A 17,658-nucleotide genomic window follows, 5' to 3' on the forward strand; every position below is an offset into this window, starting at 1 on the left:
CACCAGACACGCAAGCTCAGCGGCCATGGCTCACGGGCCCAGTTGCTCCGCGGCATGTGGGATCTTCCCAGACCAGGGCCCGAACTCAGTCCCCCGCATTGGCAGGCAGACTCTCAACCACTGTGCCACCAGGGAAGCCCCAGGGTCCAATTTCATAATTCTGCACATGGATATCCGGTTTTCCCAATACTATTTATTTAGAGCTTATCCTTTCTCTGTCTTGTGTTCTTTTCACCCTTGTTGAAGATCAGTTGGCCATAAGTACTTGGATTTATTTGTTGGCTCTCTGTTCTCTTCCGTTGGTCTGTATGTCTGTTTTTATGCCAGTGTCATACTATTTTGATTACTTTAGCTTTGTTATGGTTTGAAATCAGGAAGTGTGATGCCTCTAGCTTTGCTCTTCTTGCTCAAGACTGGTTTAGCTCTTCGGGGTCTTTTGTGGTTCCACATGAATTTTAGGACTGTTTTTCTATTTTTGTGAAAAATTCCATTGGAATTTTTAATTAATTAATATTTATTTATTTTTGACTGCATTGGGTCTTTGTTGCTGCGTGCGGGCTTTCTCTAGTTGCGGCGACGGGGGGCTACTCTTTGTTGCAGTGTGCGGGTTTCTCATTGCGGTGGCTTCTCTTGTTGCAGAGCACGGGCTCTAGGTGCACGGGCTTCAGTAGTTGTGGCACGTGGGCTCAGTAGTTGTGGCGCACAGGCTTAGTAGCTCCGTGGCATGTGGGATCCTCCCGGACCAGAGCTCGAACCCGTGTCCCCTGCATTGGCGGGCAGATTCTTAACCACTGCACCACCAGGGAAGTCCCTCCATTGGAATTTTGATAAGGATTGCTTTGGGTGGTATGGACATTTTAACAATATTAATTCTTCCAATTCATGAGCACTAGATATCTTTCCATTTTTTTGTGTTTTATTTGATTTCTTTCATCAATGTTTTACAGTTTTCAGTGTACAGATTTTTCACCTCCTTGGTTAAATATATCCCTGAGTATTTTGTTCTTTTTGATGCCATTGTAAATGGGATTACTTTCTTAATTTCTTTTTCAGATAGTATCTCACAGTTGTCTTGTCTATATATAATTTTAAAGCAGTTTTTGTGTGTGTGGGGTCCAGCATTTAGAGAACCCTTTCAAAGCATTCAATTTATTTGTTTTTTGTTTATATTTTTAAAATAATTGTAGTAAAATACACATAACATAAAGTTTGCCATCTTAACCATTTTTAGGTGTACGGTTTAGTGGCATTAAGTACATTCACATTGTTTTGCAAATATTGCCACCAGTCGTCTCCAGAACTTTTTCATCTTCCCCAACTGAAACTCTATACTCATTAAACAATAATTCCTCATTCCCTCTTGCCCCCAGACCCTGGCAATCACCATTCTACTTTCTGTCTCTATGGATTTGACTACTCCAGGTGCCTCATATAATTGGAATCATACAGTATTTGTCCTTTTGTGACTGGTTCATTTCACTTAGCATAATGTCTGCAAAGTTCATCCATGTTGTAGCATATGTCAGAATTTTCTTCCTTTTGAAAGCTGAATAATATTTCAATTATTATTTTGTTCATTCATTCATCTGTTGCATTGTTTCTATCTTTTAGCTATTGTGAAAAATGCTGCTGTGAATATAGGTGTACAAGTATCCATTTGAGACATCACTTTTAATTCTTTTGCATATGAACCCAGAAGTGGAATTGTTGGATCATATGGTAATTCTGTTTTTCTTTTCTTTTTTTTTTTTTTTTGTGGTACGCGGGCCTCTCACTGCTGTGGCCTCTCCCGTTGCGGAGCACAGGCTCCGGACGCGCAGGCTCAGCGGCCATGGCTCATGGGCCCAGCCACTCCGCGGCATGTGGGATCTTCCCGGACTGGGGCACGAACCCGTGTTCCCTGCATCGGCAGGCGGATTCTCAACCACTGCGCCACCAGGGAAGCCCTGTTTTTCATTTTTTGAGGAACTGATTCAACTTATTTTTAACAGAATCAACAATTTTCTTTCCCCACCCCTCCTCTCACTTCCATATTTAATGGATTGTAAAAAACAGCTTTATTGAAACATATTTGACATACAATATGCATACTGCACATGTTTATAATGTACAATTTGATGTGTTTTGACATACATATATATTCATTAGCACCATCAAGTTAATGAACATCTCCATCAGCCTCATAAGTTTCCTGTGCCTTTAGTAATCCCTCTCTTCTACTCCTCCATGCCCCTTGCCCCCATACTCAAGTAACCACTGATCTGCTTTCTGTCATTAAAGATTAGTTTGCATTTTTTGAGAGTTCAGTGTAAATGGAATGATATAGAATGTACCTCCTTTTCCTCTGGCTTCTTCCACTCAGTATACTTATTTTGAGATTCATCCATGCTGTGATGTGTATTCATAGTTCATTGTTTTTTATAGCTTAGTGGTATTCCATGGTATGGATGTACAATCTGTTTATCTGTATACCCGTTGATGGGCATTTGGCCTCTTTTCAATTTTATGCCATTACAAATAATGTTGCTATGAACATTTGTGTACAGATCCATGTATGGACATATATTTCCTGATCTTTTGGGTAAACACCTAGAAGTGGAATGGGTTGATCATATGGTACGTGTATGTTTAACTTAAACTGTCAAACTGTTCTCTAAAATGGTTGTACCATTTATATTTTCACCAGCAGATTTTGAGAGTTCTAATTTCTCCACCTTCTCACCAGCACTTGGTATGCTCAGTCATTTTAGTTTGGGCCATTCTAATAGGTGTGTAGTGGTACCTCACCAGGGTTTTAATTTGCATTTCCCTAGTGACTGATGATATTGAACATTTTTTTTTCATATGCTTATTTACCATCTGTATATCTACTTTGGTGAAGTGTCTTTTGAAATTTTTGTCCACTATTTTTTCCAGCTTTTGAAATATAATTGACACATAATATTGTGTAGGTTTAAGGTATTCAACATGTTGATTTGATACATTTATATACTGAAAATTGATTGCCTCCATAGCATTAGCTGTGACCTCCATCCCAACATATAGTTACCATTTTGTTTTTGTGGTGGTCACACAGGTGCCATTTCTTTTCTGTGGTGAGAACATTTAAGATCTACCCTCTTAGCAACATTCAAGTATATCATGCAGTATTTTTAGCTATAATCACCATGCTGTTTATGAGATCACCAAACTCGCTCATCTCATAACGGAAGTTTGTACCCTGTGACTGACATCTCCCCACTTCCCCCACCCCCAACCCCTGGTAACCACCACTCTCTTCTCTGTTTCTCTGAGTTTAACTATTTTAGATTCCACATTTAAGTGGGATCATACAGTATTTGTCTTTCTCTCTCTGACTTCTTTCACTTAGGATAATGCCTTCAAGGTTCATCCAACTTGTCACAAACAGCAGGATTTCCTTCTTTCTCATTGGCCTATTATTTTTTATTGGGTTGTCTTCTTACTTTTGAGTTTTGAGAGTTCTTTATATATTCTAGATTCTACATTAGATATGTACTTTGTAGTAATTTTTTCCCTGTGGCTTTTCTTTTCATTCATTCTTTTCATTCTCTTAAAAGAGACTTTTGATACGTTTTATGTAATATTAAATAAATTACATAGTTTTCTGGCATCTCAACCTGTCATAAGCAAGTTCATAAACAACTTCTTGTGTTGAGCATACAGTTCAGCTGGAGGGAGCAGCAGGTGCACAACGACACCAGGGAAAACCTCACCAGTTTTGAAGTCTATGTGCTGTGGCATCAGTCATGTGTTCCATAGGGAATGGAGCTCACCATTACAGCTGAGGTCCCAGTTTTTATTTTGGGTGGCAATGTGTCCAGTGAAAAGACTAGATGTTCCACCTTCCCTTACAGCTTGGTTTAGCCATGTGACTACATTCTGGTTAATGAAATGTAAATTAGAATTGTTGGGTGGGCTTTGAGTAAGGCTCCTTTAAAGAGGGGCAGATAGCTGGTGTAGGTCCTTTGATTTTGGTTTTCTGTGTTCCTCCTGCTTCCTACCTGGAATATGGACAAGGTGGCTGGAGCTTCAGCAGCTAACTTGGACCATGAGGCAACCTTGAAGTGTCATGTGGAATGGTGGGGTAGAAAGATAGAAGAAGCCTGGTCCCTGATGACTGCAGAGCTGCCACACCAGCCTTGGGCTGCATGCATGCAGACTTCTATGTGAGAGGAAACACCTTATGTGTTCAAAAGTCTATGTTATCTCTGTTTTTTGTTACTAGAAAATTCAGTTTCTAAAGGAATTTGGTTAATATGGCAAGGGGTCAAGGGGAAGTCAGTTCTACATGCATATATATTTACATCATCGAGATCATATTGTTAGAATACTTCTTATTCCTGCTTTTCATACATTATCATTACTACTGTTTTCTTCATCATCACAACCATCTTCAGCTTTATCATCCTCCTCTTCATATTGTTATTATTTTGAATAAAAATCATTTTCATTATTGTAACAGTCTTTGAGAGGATTTGCTTCTTGTTGATGGAGGACTGTTTGTGTATAAAATGTGTTTCTCTTGTTAAATATCCCATGGGTCGGGGGGTGGTAAAGAAATGGGAGGGAGTCTGAGGGAGACTTTGCCATTGAGAACATCTGTGGAAATGGGTAGAATTGGTACTCAGATCTTGGGCAGCTTTGGTGTTCATTGGGAATGGGCTGTGTCAATCATTTCTGCCCTGCAAATAGCCAGCATTGCTCCCACATGGGGAAGCCCTCCAGGTGTGTAAATGAAACAACAGGATTGGCTGGTGGGGCAGGTCTGAGTCAGCAGTTGCCTATAAAGAAAGGCAGAGGAGATTAAACTTGATGGTGTAAGAAATGAGAAATGATTGAAGGTTTTCTTTTTTCTTGGCTGAGCTGCATGGCTTGCGGGATCTCAGTTCCCTGACCAGGGATTGAACCTGGACCATGGCAGTGAAAATGCAGAATCCTAACCACTAGACTCCCACCAGGGAACTCCCAAATGATTGAAGTTTTTTGAGTAGGGGAGTAGCATGGTTTGTGTAGGAAGGATTGGGGATGGGCTGGAGGGGACTCAAAGGTGGGTTGGCCACTTAGGAGGCTCTCACGGTGGTCCAGGCATGAAGTGGTGAAGGTCCATTGTTACGCGGGTCAGGTATTACTAAGTGGACATCAAGAGAGGAGTAAACATGCAAAAATAATTTTTAAAATAGAGGAAATGCCTGTGTGAGGAAAAATAGGGAGGAAATGAGGAGAGGCTGGATGAGCCATTAGACCTCAGTGCAAGTAAGCCTGCGTGAAGGAGAGAGGTAATGAAGAAAGTTTGGTGGAAGCATTTTAGGTGACTGCGAGTCTAAGGAAAGTTCTTCAAGGCCCTTGGGGAGTCCTCAAGCCCGAGCCATAGTCACTGGTCAGAGGAATCCCATGTTCTCCAGGAATGGGCCTGCTTTACTTTCCCGTTGCCCCACTCAGTCACTGGCTGGGAGCCGCAGTGGGAAGCAAGTCCTTGGAGCAAACTCTGGGATGGATTTCAGAGCTCCAGAGCTGGGGCCCTCAGTCAGTTATGCTTCCTGTGGTGGATGCTCTGAGAGGGGATGACTGCGATGGGGGATACGGGGAAGGTGACTGCTGCTGTCTTGGGACCGTGGTTGCAAGTAACAAGTGTGGACCTGGACTGGCTTAAACAATGAAGAGCTGTACTATCTCAGATCAAAGGAGGCCCAGAGGTGGGTGGGTGTCAGGGTTGGTGGAATCTGGGCTCTAAGATGAGGTCACCGACAATGGACTTTCCATCTCTCTGCTCTGCTGTCCATGGGTTGGCATCCTTTTGGGCTGGTAGCAGCATGGCCGTAGCAGTCCCAGGGATCACAACCAGACACAATATCTAAAGGAGGAAGAACGACCCCTCTTGTTTTTCTTTCTAAGGAGCAAGCAAACCTTTCTCAGAGGGGTTTTGCAGATTTCCCAGTATGCTTCATTGGCCCGAAGTGGGTCACATGGCCATACTTGACCCAATCACTGGCAAGGGGAATGGAACCATTGTGATTCGTTTATACCAGCGGATTTCAGCTCTGGCTTCACATTAGAACCACCTGGAGAACTTTTAGAAACACGCATGCCTGGGTCCCACCCTCAGAGTTTCTGTATTGATTGGCCTGGAATCAGGAGTTGGGCATCAGTAGTTATATAACCTCCTTAGGTGATGCTAATGTATAGCCAGGGTGGAGAACCCCTGTCATCTTGGAGTAGAATAGATGCTGGGGAGTCAGCCACAATGTCCATTCCAGTCACTTAGTAGTTTTGTGTGGCTTGGGCAAGTCAACCTCTCTGAACCTTAGTTTCCTCATCTGTAAAGTGGGGGCTGGCAAGAACTGCCTTCTGCAGTTACTGAGAAGACTGACTGAATGAGCTCATGGATGCTCGTAACTGCAAACTGTAAGTCACTGACACCTGAGGGATGTTTGCTCATCGCCTTCCTTCAATTTGAAAGGAAAATTCAGCTCCTCTGCTGCCAGGAGCAGCCAGGGTAAGATTGCTCCGGAGCACAGCTTCCTGCCATTAAAGTAGAAAACAAAAGAGAAGGGAAAACGACAGACTGGGGAGCCACGGGCAATTGCAGCAGGCTTTTTTCCTTCTTGGATGGCGTGGGTTTTGAATGCGCTGCTATAAATGGTTTATGCAAACGAGCCGGCGGGGCTCATCCCCATGCTGCCTTAATCCGGGAGAGGCTGGGAAGGAGTCAGGTGCGTGGTTTTCAGTGTCTTCTCTGTGCAGTCCTGCAGTGGGCGGTTAGGGGCTGGTGGATGCTCTCCCGCTGCCTCCAGGGAAGATGGTCAGATAAGGCTCTGGTTCCTCAGTGTTCCAGGACACACCTGGCTGCTTGGCTTCTTGGCTGTTTCTACCAAAGTGAACACTGGCTCGTGCTGCCAGTAGAACTCAGGGAACAAAGAGGGCCACCCGGGGGGCTGTGAGGTCATGGGGCAGGCAGTTTGTTGCCTTCTGGTACCACTGGGTCCACCTAGGGCATTGTGGCTGGGAGGGTGGCCTCAGGCCTGGAGCCTGGAGAAGGGTCAGATGGGGCCAAGTAGAACCACTCACCATTAGCCCTGGCCTCTCTTCCTTCCCTATTCCAATTCCTCTCCTTTTCTTCCTTCCTTCATAAAATATAGTTTGAGCATACCCAGTGCCCACCGTGTTAGGTGCTGGGGATCCAGAGCTAAAAAGACACCTGTCTGCTCTCAGGTTGCTCCCGGTATGGGAAGGGGACCCTTGGCATCATTGCAGGGCCCAGGCTGCACAAACGCACGGGTATGCCTTGGAGGTGGAAGGCCTAGTCTGCCCCGGCGCGTCGGGATGACCTCAGAGGAAGGAGCCCTCCAGCTGAGACATGAAGGCAGGGTAGGAGTTTCTTTCTTTTTTTTTTTTTTTTGCAGTACGGGGGCCTCTCACTGTTGTGGCCTCTCCCATTGCGGAGCACAGGCTCTGGGCACGCAGGCTCAGCGGCCATGGCTCACGGGCCCAGCCGCTCCGTGGCGTGTGGGATCTTCCCGGACCGGGGCACGAACCCGTGTCCCCTGCATCGGCAGGCGTACTCTCAACCACTGCGCCACCAGGGAAGCCCAGGGTAGGAGATTTTGAGTGACCTGTGTGGTGTGGGGCATTCCAGGTAGAGGAACTATGTTCAAAGAGTCATGGACCTGTGTGATGCAGCTACGTTCTGGGACACACATGGTTCGAGTGCACAGAGTGTGGGTCCTCGGGGCTGAGGGACGCCACAGCCTGAGGTGAGGCCAGGTGCATGGGCTGGGGTCGGTTCACAGAGGACCTTGAATGCTCCCCAGAGGAGGGTTGAACTTATCCACTGTGGGCTCTGAGCTGGGCAGTGACCCAGCCGATCAGTCAGGCAGAAAGGTCAGCCTGGCAGCCCTGAGGAGGGGAAAGGCTATGGGAAAAATTGTCCAGATCAGGATGATGCTGGTGGCCGGAACTGTGGGAATAGCCAGGGCATGGATTATAGAAGGACACCGTGACTTCCCAGATGGGGGAATTGAGGCTGACACCAGACTCGTGGCCTGGCTAGTAGAACTCAAGGGGTAAACCAGGCCCCGGAACCTTGGGGAGGTACCTGTGTTGGGTGGGGTCAGGAAGGCGACTGAGAAGCAGTTAAGTTAGAGCATGCTGGCCCATCCTTGGTTTTCCACCTGACCCTGGTGGAAAGCAGCGGGGAGGGGGGAGGAATTCTTAATTGCCTTTCCCCAAATGATTCCCCTCCCCCATCGCTGCTTCAGGGAATTCCTGGTTTAGAGTTAAAGATACATAAGTCTAATGCATCCATTTTACAGATGTGAAAACTGTGGCCCATAGAGGAGATTGTTTTTTTTTTCCAGGTCACACAGCAACTATGGAGGTGGTGTTATGACTAGTAAAAACAGACCTCCAAACAAAGGCTAATGCAGCTCACCTCCCTTAATTGGTGCTGAGAACACCTGTTCTCTGGGCAGAAGTGGGTTCAGCTAAGCAGGGTTGAGGCTGTGATGGGTGGGGCATTGTTTTAGAGAGGGAAGGGGGCTTTCTGGGGAGAGATCCTTGCTCCTGTTCGCCTAGTAGTGGGACCCAACTCAGGAGCAGCATTAACCCACCTCCTGGAGCCCTCACCCCCAGCAGGAGGAAGGAACCTGTGCAGACATTAAAAGAGGCTGCCCTCCCTGAGTCTCCCCAAACCCACGCAGGCTTCTGCAGACCTTCCTAAGCCTTGGTCAAGTTTTAGTATGGGCCACAGGAGTCCTGGAACCCGGGAGTCCTGGCTCTCAGGGAAAGCTTTGTCCTCTAAACTTTGATGCTGGAGAGTCCACCCTGTGCATTGCTGGGGTCGCTGGTGGATTGTCTGACCTGGGGCTCCAGCAGCTGGAAGGAGGGAGGGAGGGAGGGTGTGGCATCTTGGAGGAGGAGCCTGAATATGTTACTGGAGAGAGAGGAAAGGAAGGTGGAGCAATGGAGGGAGGTACAAATTGGGAGATAGGGCAGCTGCAGGAAACAGTTGCAGCGGGGAAAATGGGTTTTCTGTCATTGCATGCACCCTGCGGTGGCCACCCGTTTGGGGCAGTCCTTTAGGCAGGAAGACCACAGTCCTGACAGTCGCCTTCCATCATCCACACCTGAGCTCTGGTTCCAGAGGGAGGAGCAGCCAGCACTGAGCCAGCCGCGTGCTCGTGGTCTCCCCAGGCCTTTAGGGACAAGAGGCCCTGTTTGTGGGGCTGACTGATGATGTGATGTGAGAATGTCTGGGTTTGGAGTGAGGGTGTAGGGCTGGAGGTGTAGTGGCAGGAAATTGAGTCCCTTTGTGGGCTCAGTGGGCATGAAAGCCACAGGCTTCTCTTGACAGGCCTTGAATAGACCCAAGTACTCAACAGGTGCCTCTGTGCCTGGGCGTCCTGCCCTCAGCTCTGCAGCCAGCGTGGCCAAGGTCCAGTGTGTTCCAGTCATGGCCCCTGAGTGGTGGGCGCAGAGCTGACATAGTTCAGTGGCTGGACCACAGGTCAGCCACTCACTTTGGCTCTGTGGGAACAGAAGCCCCTGTTTCCAAAAAGGACCTGCCACCCCCTTTCTCTTTTGAGAGCATTTTCAGGTTTGTGTCTCAGGCCTGTGAGGGCAGGTGCCCCTCTGCATTAATCCCCACTTCCCCTTTGCACATGGGCATGGTGTAAAGATCTGGTCCCCAGAACTCAGAGCCCATGTTCACCCCCCCGCATGGGAGTGGGCCCAGAGCTCGGCTGGGGCGAGGTCTGTGGGTGGTGCAGGGACTCAGGCAGGGCAGGACAATGACTGTGGGTACAACACAGCCGAAGTCCAGAGCCAGCTAATATCGGGATCGGCAAGTTTTACATTTGCACCTGCGGCAACCCTGGGCCCCTCTGACTGATGCTGTGTTTATTTAATTGAAAGTGGCTTTTCTCAGGGCAGCATTGTGTAGTAGACAAAGCCCAGGACCCTGGACTCCTGAGTCTGAGATCTGGGTTCCGGACCCGCTCTGGCACTATATAGCTTTTGCAATTCATTTCTATCTCCCTGAGCTTCTGTTTCTCTCATCCGTTGAAAGAGATGAACACCTGCCCTGTGGTATACCTAACAGGGGCTTCTGCAAATCCAGTAAGATTTTTGTGAAAGTGTTCTGTAGCTTTTAAAGCTGGGTTGTTATTCCAAGAGGCCACACAGCAGAGAGGCCAGCGCTTGTGCTCTGATATCTGGTAGATGTGTGTCCAAATCCCAGCTTAGCTTCGTGTGACCTGGATGCAGTATTCTACTTCCCGAGCCTCCATTTCCTCATCTAGGTGCCGAGTTCCCAGTGCTACCCTTTCTTTCTGTGGACCCAGAGCAGGTGTTTCAAGGTGCCGGCGGCAAATGTAATTTTCTTAATTGATCTGGCTAGTTATTTGTTTTAGTTTCTGCCTAATTTTTGCAGGAGGAGGAGGAGGTGCTGGGATGGGTAATGGAGGAACCAGGTAATGGGGAACCAGGTCAGAGGCCATGGTGAGGAGGGAGGGGCAGCCAGGCCCAGTGGGACTAAGGACTTCTGAGAGGCAGAAGCCCTCAGGCGGCTGGCAGAGCAGCTCTGGGCAGAGGCCTCTTCCTTGGACTGGGGATTCCAGGACTTCAGGGCCCACCTGCCCTCCGACAGCCCCTGAGGCTCACAGCTCAGCCTCTGTGCTTTGCTGAGGCTTCCTGAGTACCAGCCCCTCCCCTGCACCCTGATCTGGCCTGGGCCCTGTATGGTCACTGGTCCTCACCAAGGCTGTACCCGTGATCATTCGCTTGGCCAGTATCCACCGCCTGCCCTCCTGGGAGGGGCACCATGCACTGCCTGAGTGCAGGCTCTGGAGGCCACCTGACCTGAGGTCAGATTCCAACTCTCCCCTTTCCATGTCCCAGTTCCTTATCCATAAGGTGGGGCAATGATAGTGCCTTTGTATCGACTTCAGGTCTGTAAGTGTCTCATCAGTAGCACTCCCACGGCCATGGTACTTCCTGTGCATCCACCCTTTTCTGAGTACACCACACATGGGAACTCGGTTCATACCCCAGTAGCCCTATGAGGTAGGCACTATTATTGTCAACCCAATTTTCAATTGAGAAAACAGGCACCAAGTAGGTGTTAGAGCTGGGATTTGAACCCATGTCGTCTGACTCCACAGCCCGCTCTTCACCATCACCTGTGAAGCACCTGGTGTAGACACATGTAAGTGGTGGCAATGAATAGTATTTGGTGTTGTCAGACCCTAGGGGTCTGGCTGCCAGTGGCCTTTCTGGCAGCACCCCAGAGCCTGGCCCCTGTGGGGTCCTGCACCATCACTCTCTCATGCCCACTAGTGCCTGATGGCTAAGCCCGAGTGCTGGAGGGAGAGGCCCTGGCAGTGGGCAGGAGGCAGGGTCAAGGCACAGGAGTAGAGCTAGGGGCCAAGTCAGCTGGTCCTAGACTCTGCCATCCCTCAGTAGACTGGATCTGGGAGGGGAAAGAAGCAGGAGAGAGCCTGAGGAAGTAGACTCTCAGAGGCAGGAGGGTGGGCCAAAGGAGGCCCGGGGGAGGGGGGCCTCCCCACCTTGCGGTGGCTCCAGCTGTCCGGTTGCTGAGACCAGAAAGGGCACCCGGAGACCTGGCTGAACCATGAGCCCTGGAGGTGTGTGTTGGAGTGTGTGTGGCAGGGGAGGGGGGTGGGGAGGGTGGTCTCTGACTGCAGAGGAGGGATTTAACCTCCTGCTATTAGCTGCCAGCTTCCCTCATAATCCAGCAGGCGCAGCAGGATCAGTCGAGCGTGTTTACGCGTCTCCGGCGGACGAGGCTCTTGCCTTGCGTTGGCGCATGTGTCCTGTCTCCTGCGTCACCTTGGGTCTTCCCATCTCTCTCTGCCTCACCTCCCCCTTCAATGTCTCATTGTCTGCCCTTCCCCCACCTTCCTCAGCAAGGTTATAATTTAGGGAGCAAATCTTATGAGTTCAGACCCTGGTAATTTATCACTTGTGATCACTGGGATGGCTTCAAATTTGAAATTTATTCCACCGGAACAAAAATAGAGTGCTAACCGGGTGACAAAGGACGATGTTTATTCTGCTTACTTAGAAGAACCCGCTCTTACCTAGCACTCTTATGACATTTGCGTGAAAGGCATGCGTGCAGTAACATGCAAAGCTTAGAACTGGGGCAAGGGGAGTAATGCTAAGTAAATGGTACATGATGGTGATGATGAAGGTTATTACCTATGGAGGCAGGTCCTCCCTTTCTTCTCCTTGGTGTAACATATATACTCGGTGCTGTATTCACATTCTGTATCCTAGGTCACTCCTCTCTGAGGTTGGGGTGAAGATCTTAGCTCCTCCAGGTCCTACTTGGATTCCTGAGTTCTCTGGGTCCCTGAACAACATATCAACAGCCATAGTTACTATTATTATTATTTTTCCTTTCTTCTCCTTGGTGTAACATATATACTCGGTGCTGTATTCACATTCTGTATCCTAGGTCACTCCTCTCTGAGGTTGGGGTGAAGATCTTAGCTCCTCCAGGTCCTACTTGGATTCCTGAGTTCTCTGGGTCCCTGAACAACACATCAACAGCCATAGTTACTATTATTATTATTTTGTGTGTGTGTGTGTGTGTGTGTGTGTGGTATGCGGGCCTTCCCCTGTTGTGGCCTCTCCTGTTGCGGAGCACAGGCTCCGGACGCGCAGGCTCAGCGGCCATGGCTGACGGGCCCAGCCGCTCCGCGGCACGTGGGATCCTCCCATACCGGGGCGCGAACCCGGTTCCCCTGCATCGGCAGGCGGACGCTCAACCACTGCGCCACCAGGGAGGCCCCATAGTTACTATTATTTGTTGAGCCAAAGCACCAAGCCTCAGAAAAGCTCTGTAGCTTGCCCAGTTACTTGGCAGTAGAGCTTGCCTGACTGACCTCCAGACCAGAGCTCCCAACCTCCACACAGGTGGGTGGCACATCACCCACCCTATCTGGCCCGGGGACATAGATCTTATCACAGGCAAATGTTTGTTTCCAGCTGGGGTTTCTGTGGGTGTGGGCTCCATCTGGCACACCCTGTCCTGGGAATCGAAACCTTGTTCTTCCTTGTTCTGTCCTTTCTGCCTGGCGTGGACGGTGACCCCTCTGTCTAGTCCAGGCTGGCCTAAGACCTGGGGAGCAGGAGGAGTCTCGGAGGATCTGAGAAAGGGCTGCTTGGCGCTGGGCCTGGGGCCCGGGAGGGGCGCCCAACTCCAGGCTGTTTGCTCATATTCCCTTTCAGTCCCCAGCCCCCGCCTCTGCACCTGTTGTGTTCACATCATGCTGGGCAGCTGGCAGCTGTCACTGCTGGGGCACCTGACCCCAGCCCCCGAGGATGCCCCGTGAGCGCCCTGGCTCCGGTTTCCCTGCAGCCACAGCTCCCGCTCTGCTCTCTGTCTCTGTGCGGCTTTGTCCTCACCTCCATGCGCGCTCTCGCTCTCCCGGGCTCTAGGGAGCGGCCTCCACTCTCATCCTGGTTCTGGGCGTGGGAGGAAGCTTGTGTGTGTGGGGGTTCCCTGCTCCCCATTCTCCAGCACCAAGCCCAGTCTAATCAGGCAGGGACAATGACCTTAAGCCCCATATGCCAGGTGACTCATCAGCTCAATCAAATTATCCCTTGTTCTTGATTAAAAAAAAAAAAAAAAAAAGACACTGTAGCAACCAGGGGGGCCTCCCAGCTCCTCCCAGCAGGGGTGCCTCCCCTCCCTGACCTCTCTTTCTACCAGGCCCCTCTGTCCCCCTCATAAAGAGAAGTTATCCCCTCTCCTATCCAGTCTTCCGTGCCTTCCGATGCCTTGACCTGTATGTCACGTTAAACACCAGAAGACATTAAACCTGAGTTCAGTCCTCCTACCCTCCACCCGTTGTGTGACCACGGGAAAATCCACAGCTTACTAGGCCTCCTTTGCTGCACCCGAAGGCAGTGGCTGGACCCAACACTCTCAAGGCTCCTCCCCCGCAGAGAGCTTGGAGTCTGCGATTTGGATGGTTTCTATTGTCCAGGGAACTTGTTCCAGGTTTTATTGTGTTTGTATGTTTGTTTATGTATTTACTTATGGTCACGTTGTGAGGCTTGTGGGATCTTAGTTCCCCGACTAGGGATGGAACCCGGGCCTCTGGCTGTGAAAACGTGGAGTCCTAACCACTGGACCTCCAGGGAATTCCCCCAGGTTTTATTCTGCAGTTGCTGGGTCTGCACTAGATTTTATGTTCTCTGCTGGGCCTTGGGAGATGCCGATGAGAAAGGATGTGGTGAGGGGAGGGTTGCGGTGGGGAGCTCGCCACGGAGACCATGATGGGACCCGGGAGGGAAGAGGAGCAGGCAGAAAAGGCTCAGGAGACAGGAGATGGCAGGGAGGGGAGGGGTGTCCTATGGGGGGTTGGGTCTCAGGAGCTGCATGGGCCCAGAGAACCAAGGGGGCGAGGGTTCCCTGGATGGGGCCAGAGGGCAGAGGCAGCGGGGGCTAACCAGAGAGGGAGGGGTTCTCTCCGAAGCCTGGGCAGGGTTTCTGTCAGACCAGGTTGCTCCCCAAGGGCACACCCAGGCCTGCCTTCGGCCTGTGCACTTTGAGGGACTACAGCCGCCCAGGTCACAGACGGGTCTACTTTCTCCAAGGTTTCCAGGCTGGGTTCTCCTGTTAGCAGGTGGGAAGTCCAGTCTTGTGCGAGTCCACGGTCTCCCTTGCCTTCATTTAAGCTCCATTCCTGGGAGGTCACCCTCTGTCTACTGGAAAATTCCTAGGTTCTGCCTCCACCTAGAACCCTTCTGATTCCTCAAGGAGAAGGTCATTGTCCCCTTGTCTTCTCTTCCCCAAGCAAGAAGAGTCCCTGCCCTTTGACCTGTTCTGGATAAAGCGTGAATTTTGATGTCAGGCAGGTCTGGGTTTGAACTCTGCCTTGAGTGTTACCCAGCTGAACTCCACTTCAACCAGACTTCGAGCTCCATGTCAGTGTAACCTCTGTGTCTCAGTTTTGTAGCCTGCAAGATGGGGATGATTCTAATCCTGCGGGGATGTGGTGGGGGGTAGGTGTGATTATGTGTGTGAAATACTTAGCACAGTGCCTGGCACACAGTAACTGTTCAATAAATGGTGGCATTTGTAGTCACTTCCATAGATTTGTTTGTAGATTTCCCTTTCACATCCCCCTTTAACATCCCTTCTGGCTACAGAACAAAAGCACTGCAAACATTCAGCCAGAGCCAAAGGAACCTCATTCCTTGATCCCAGCGTGGCTCCTGCTTGGCTTCTGAAGGGCAGAAGTTCGGTCTTGCTCCCGAGTGGGTCCATAGTTGGCACTCAGTGAATGTGAGATGAATGAATGAGTGATACAGGTCAATGGTTCTCTCGCCCCTTTTAGTAACAGAATGCTTTGGCCAAATGAAAATTTGTGATGTACCAATGAATAAAACAGAGAAGAGGTGCAGCGCTGGCTGCCACGTCGTCTGTAAAGGCCTGGACACTGCCCTGGGGAGACAGCAGGGGGAAACCCTCAGACACAGGACATTGCCACTTCCCACTTAAATTGCGGAAGTGGATTTGTAGGAAACAGGACCCAGGGAAATCTGCTAGAAAACCCCTCGGACAATGGTGCTGTGAAGGCTCAGGGGCCGCCCACGCCGTGTCTCAGTTCTCTTCTCCATTCTCACTCATGTGACCGGAGTGAGGACCACCGCTCACCTGAAGGACTCACCCTGCCCCCATCCATCCCTGCTGGGTTACTTCCCCCCACTCCTGTCTCCAGAGCATTACGCAGATTCAGTTCCGTGGGTGGGGTATTTTCTGAGAAGCAGCGCTGTACAGGCATGACGCTAGGCCCGAGGAGCCAGGGTGAGTCAGGGACAGGCCTGACCCCGTGACTGCCGCTGTTTTCTCGCCTGGTGCCTTCTGCCCCCTCCCGTGCATTTTACACGCTGGATGGCAGAGTGACCTTTCAGCAGTATAGGCCTGGTCTTGTTGCCCCCCCTGATGAAACCTGTCAGGGGTTCCCTATTGCCCTCAGAAAAAAGGCCAGATTCTTCACCTTGCTCTTTGAGGCCCTCCTGGTTTGTCCCTTGCCCCCTTGGCTTGCCCCCAGAAAACTTCCCCAGGCTCCTGCTGCTGTTCCTGCTCCAGATATACGAACCTTGCTTCTTGAATGTGCTGGGCTCCCTCCAGCCACAGGGCCTTTGCACATGTTATGTTCCATCCCCGGAGCACCCTCTCCCCTAACCTACCTCCGCAACACAGGGACATGCCTACTTACCCTTCACTATTGCTTTTCAGGAAAGCCTGCCCCGAGCCCCGCTTTCTTTCAGAGCACTTTTCTAGAATTGTGATTGTGTCTTCCTCACTATACTACTTGATAAATGTCTGTTTCCCTCTGGGCTGTAAGTCCATGAGAGCCGGGGCCTGTCTACTGTCGATCACCATGGTGTCCCCAGTGCGTAGCTAATATCTGGCACACAGTAGGTGCTCAATAAATGTTGGTTATGTTGAATTGCTGAGATGCATCCAAAAAGCCAGGGCAAGCAGATAAGGCCACAGCTAGGCTATGGCTGTCCCTGTGTAGGGTAGAGTAAGACAGGGGGTTGGGAGAGGCATAGCTTGGGCTCAGAGGAGAGACAGGCTCCAAGAAGGGGGACTCGGTCTGCACCGGGGGCCCTAGCGGGGCTTCCCAGAAGAGGCTTTCCCAGTGCTGGGTGTAGGTGGGATGACGAGGCTGGCCAAGTGGGAGGGGTCGGTGAGGAAGGGCCTAGCTGGTGCATTTAAAAGCACACAGGTTGAGGGGGGTTGACTCTGCTGCTGTAAGAACGGCCTCCAGAGCAGCCTCTTTGCCTCAGTTTCCTCATCTGCAAAATGGGCATAAGAATGCAACTGATATCTTAGGGTTGTTGTGGGGATTGAACAAGTTAATATGTGTAACATGCTTAGAACTGTCTGGCACACAATAAGGCCTTGTGTTTGCCATTTCTGTGATTATTTACCCCAGAAAAAGCGTTTGGGTTATTTCCTCTTGGTCAGGTTTTGACTTAGCCTCCCTGTCCCAGAGGAACTGGGTACGTGTGCCACTGAGTGTGTATGTGTGTGTACGTGTGGCCACACACAGCCACGAGTAAGCATGTACCTGTAGAAAGGAACCGCCCTGTGTGGAATCGGGTGTCGAAGCTTCTCCCAGAGAGGAGTCTCGGGCAGGCCTCTGGTCTGAGGGGGTGTGGCACTGTAGGCTTGGGGGCTCTCCCACCCCAGGCCTGCCCAGCCCTCTGGCTGGTGACCCTAGGTCAGTCCCGAATGCCCCTCCCCCCTCTCTGCCCCTCTCCCAGACCCACTCAGGATGACAGCAGCTGCAGGGTCCTGAGCTGAGGGCGCAGGGCCCAACACAACCCTTCACAGTGTGCAGGTCTCTGAGTTCCATCTGGTACAGGACAGCCCCTGCCTTTCCCACAGCTCCTTCCCCAGCCCCACCCCTTTGCCCACTAGCCTTCCCTCCACAGATATCCCTATTTCACTCTTAAACCCTCCCACAACCTATTTTCTATGAAAGGAGTAAGACTGATTTTTTTTTAGAAAAACATCTATCATATCACTCTCCTCTTTTCTCATTAGTTACTTCTATTGCACTTAGACAAAATCTAAGCTTCCTACCATGG

General features: G+C 50.2%; 1 protein-coding gene across 2 annotated transcripts in view; it reads left to right on the forward strand.

Moving 5' to 3' along the window:
• Positions 1–17,658, forward strand: part of NEURL1 (neuralized E3 ubiquitin protein ligase 1) — an 82,637-nt gene that overhangs the window by 28,459 nt on the left and 36,520 nt on the right. The window contains exon 1 of one of the 2 annotated variants that reach the window (XM_028481827.2): positions 11,582–11,660. The exons of the other annotated variant lie outside the window; for it this stretch is intronic. Coding sequence (XP_028337628.1) covers positions 11,648–11,660 — 13 coding nt within the window. The 5' untranslated portion in view covers positions 11,582–11,647. Of the gene's footprint in view, positions 1–11,581; positions 11,661–17,658 lie in introns of those variants that run through there. 2 annotated transcript variants of the gene reach the window in all.

The sequence above is a fragment of the Physeter macrocephalus genome, chromosome 20 (genome assembly GCF_002837175.3).
Source record: "Physeter macrocephalus isolate SW-GA chromosome 20, ASM283717v5, whole genome shotgun sequence".
Lineage (NCBI taxonomy): Eukaryota > Metazoa > Chordata > Mammalia > Artiodactyla > Physeteridae > Physeter > Physeter macrocephalus.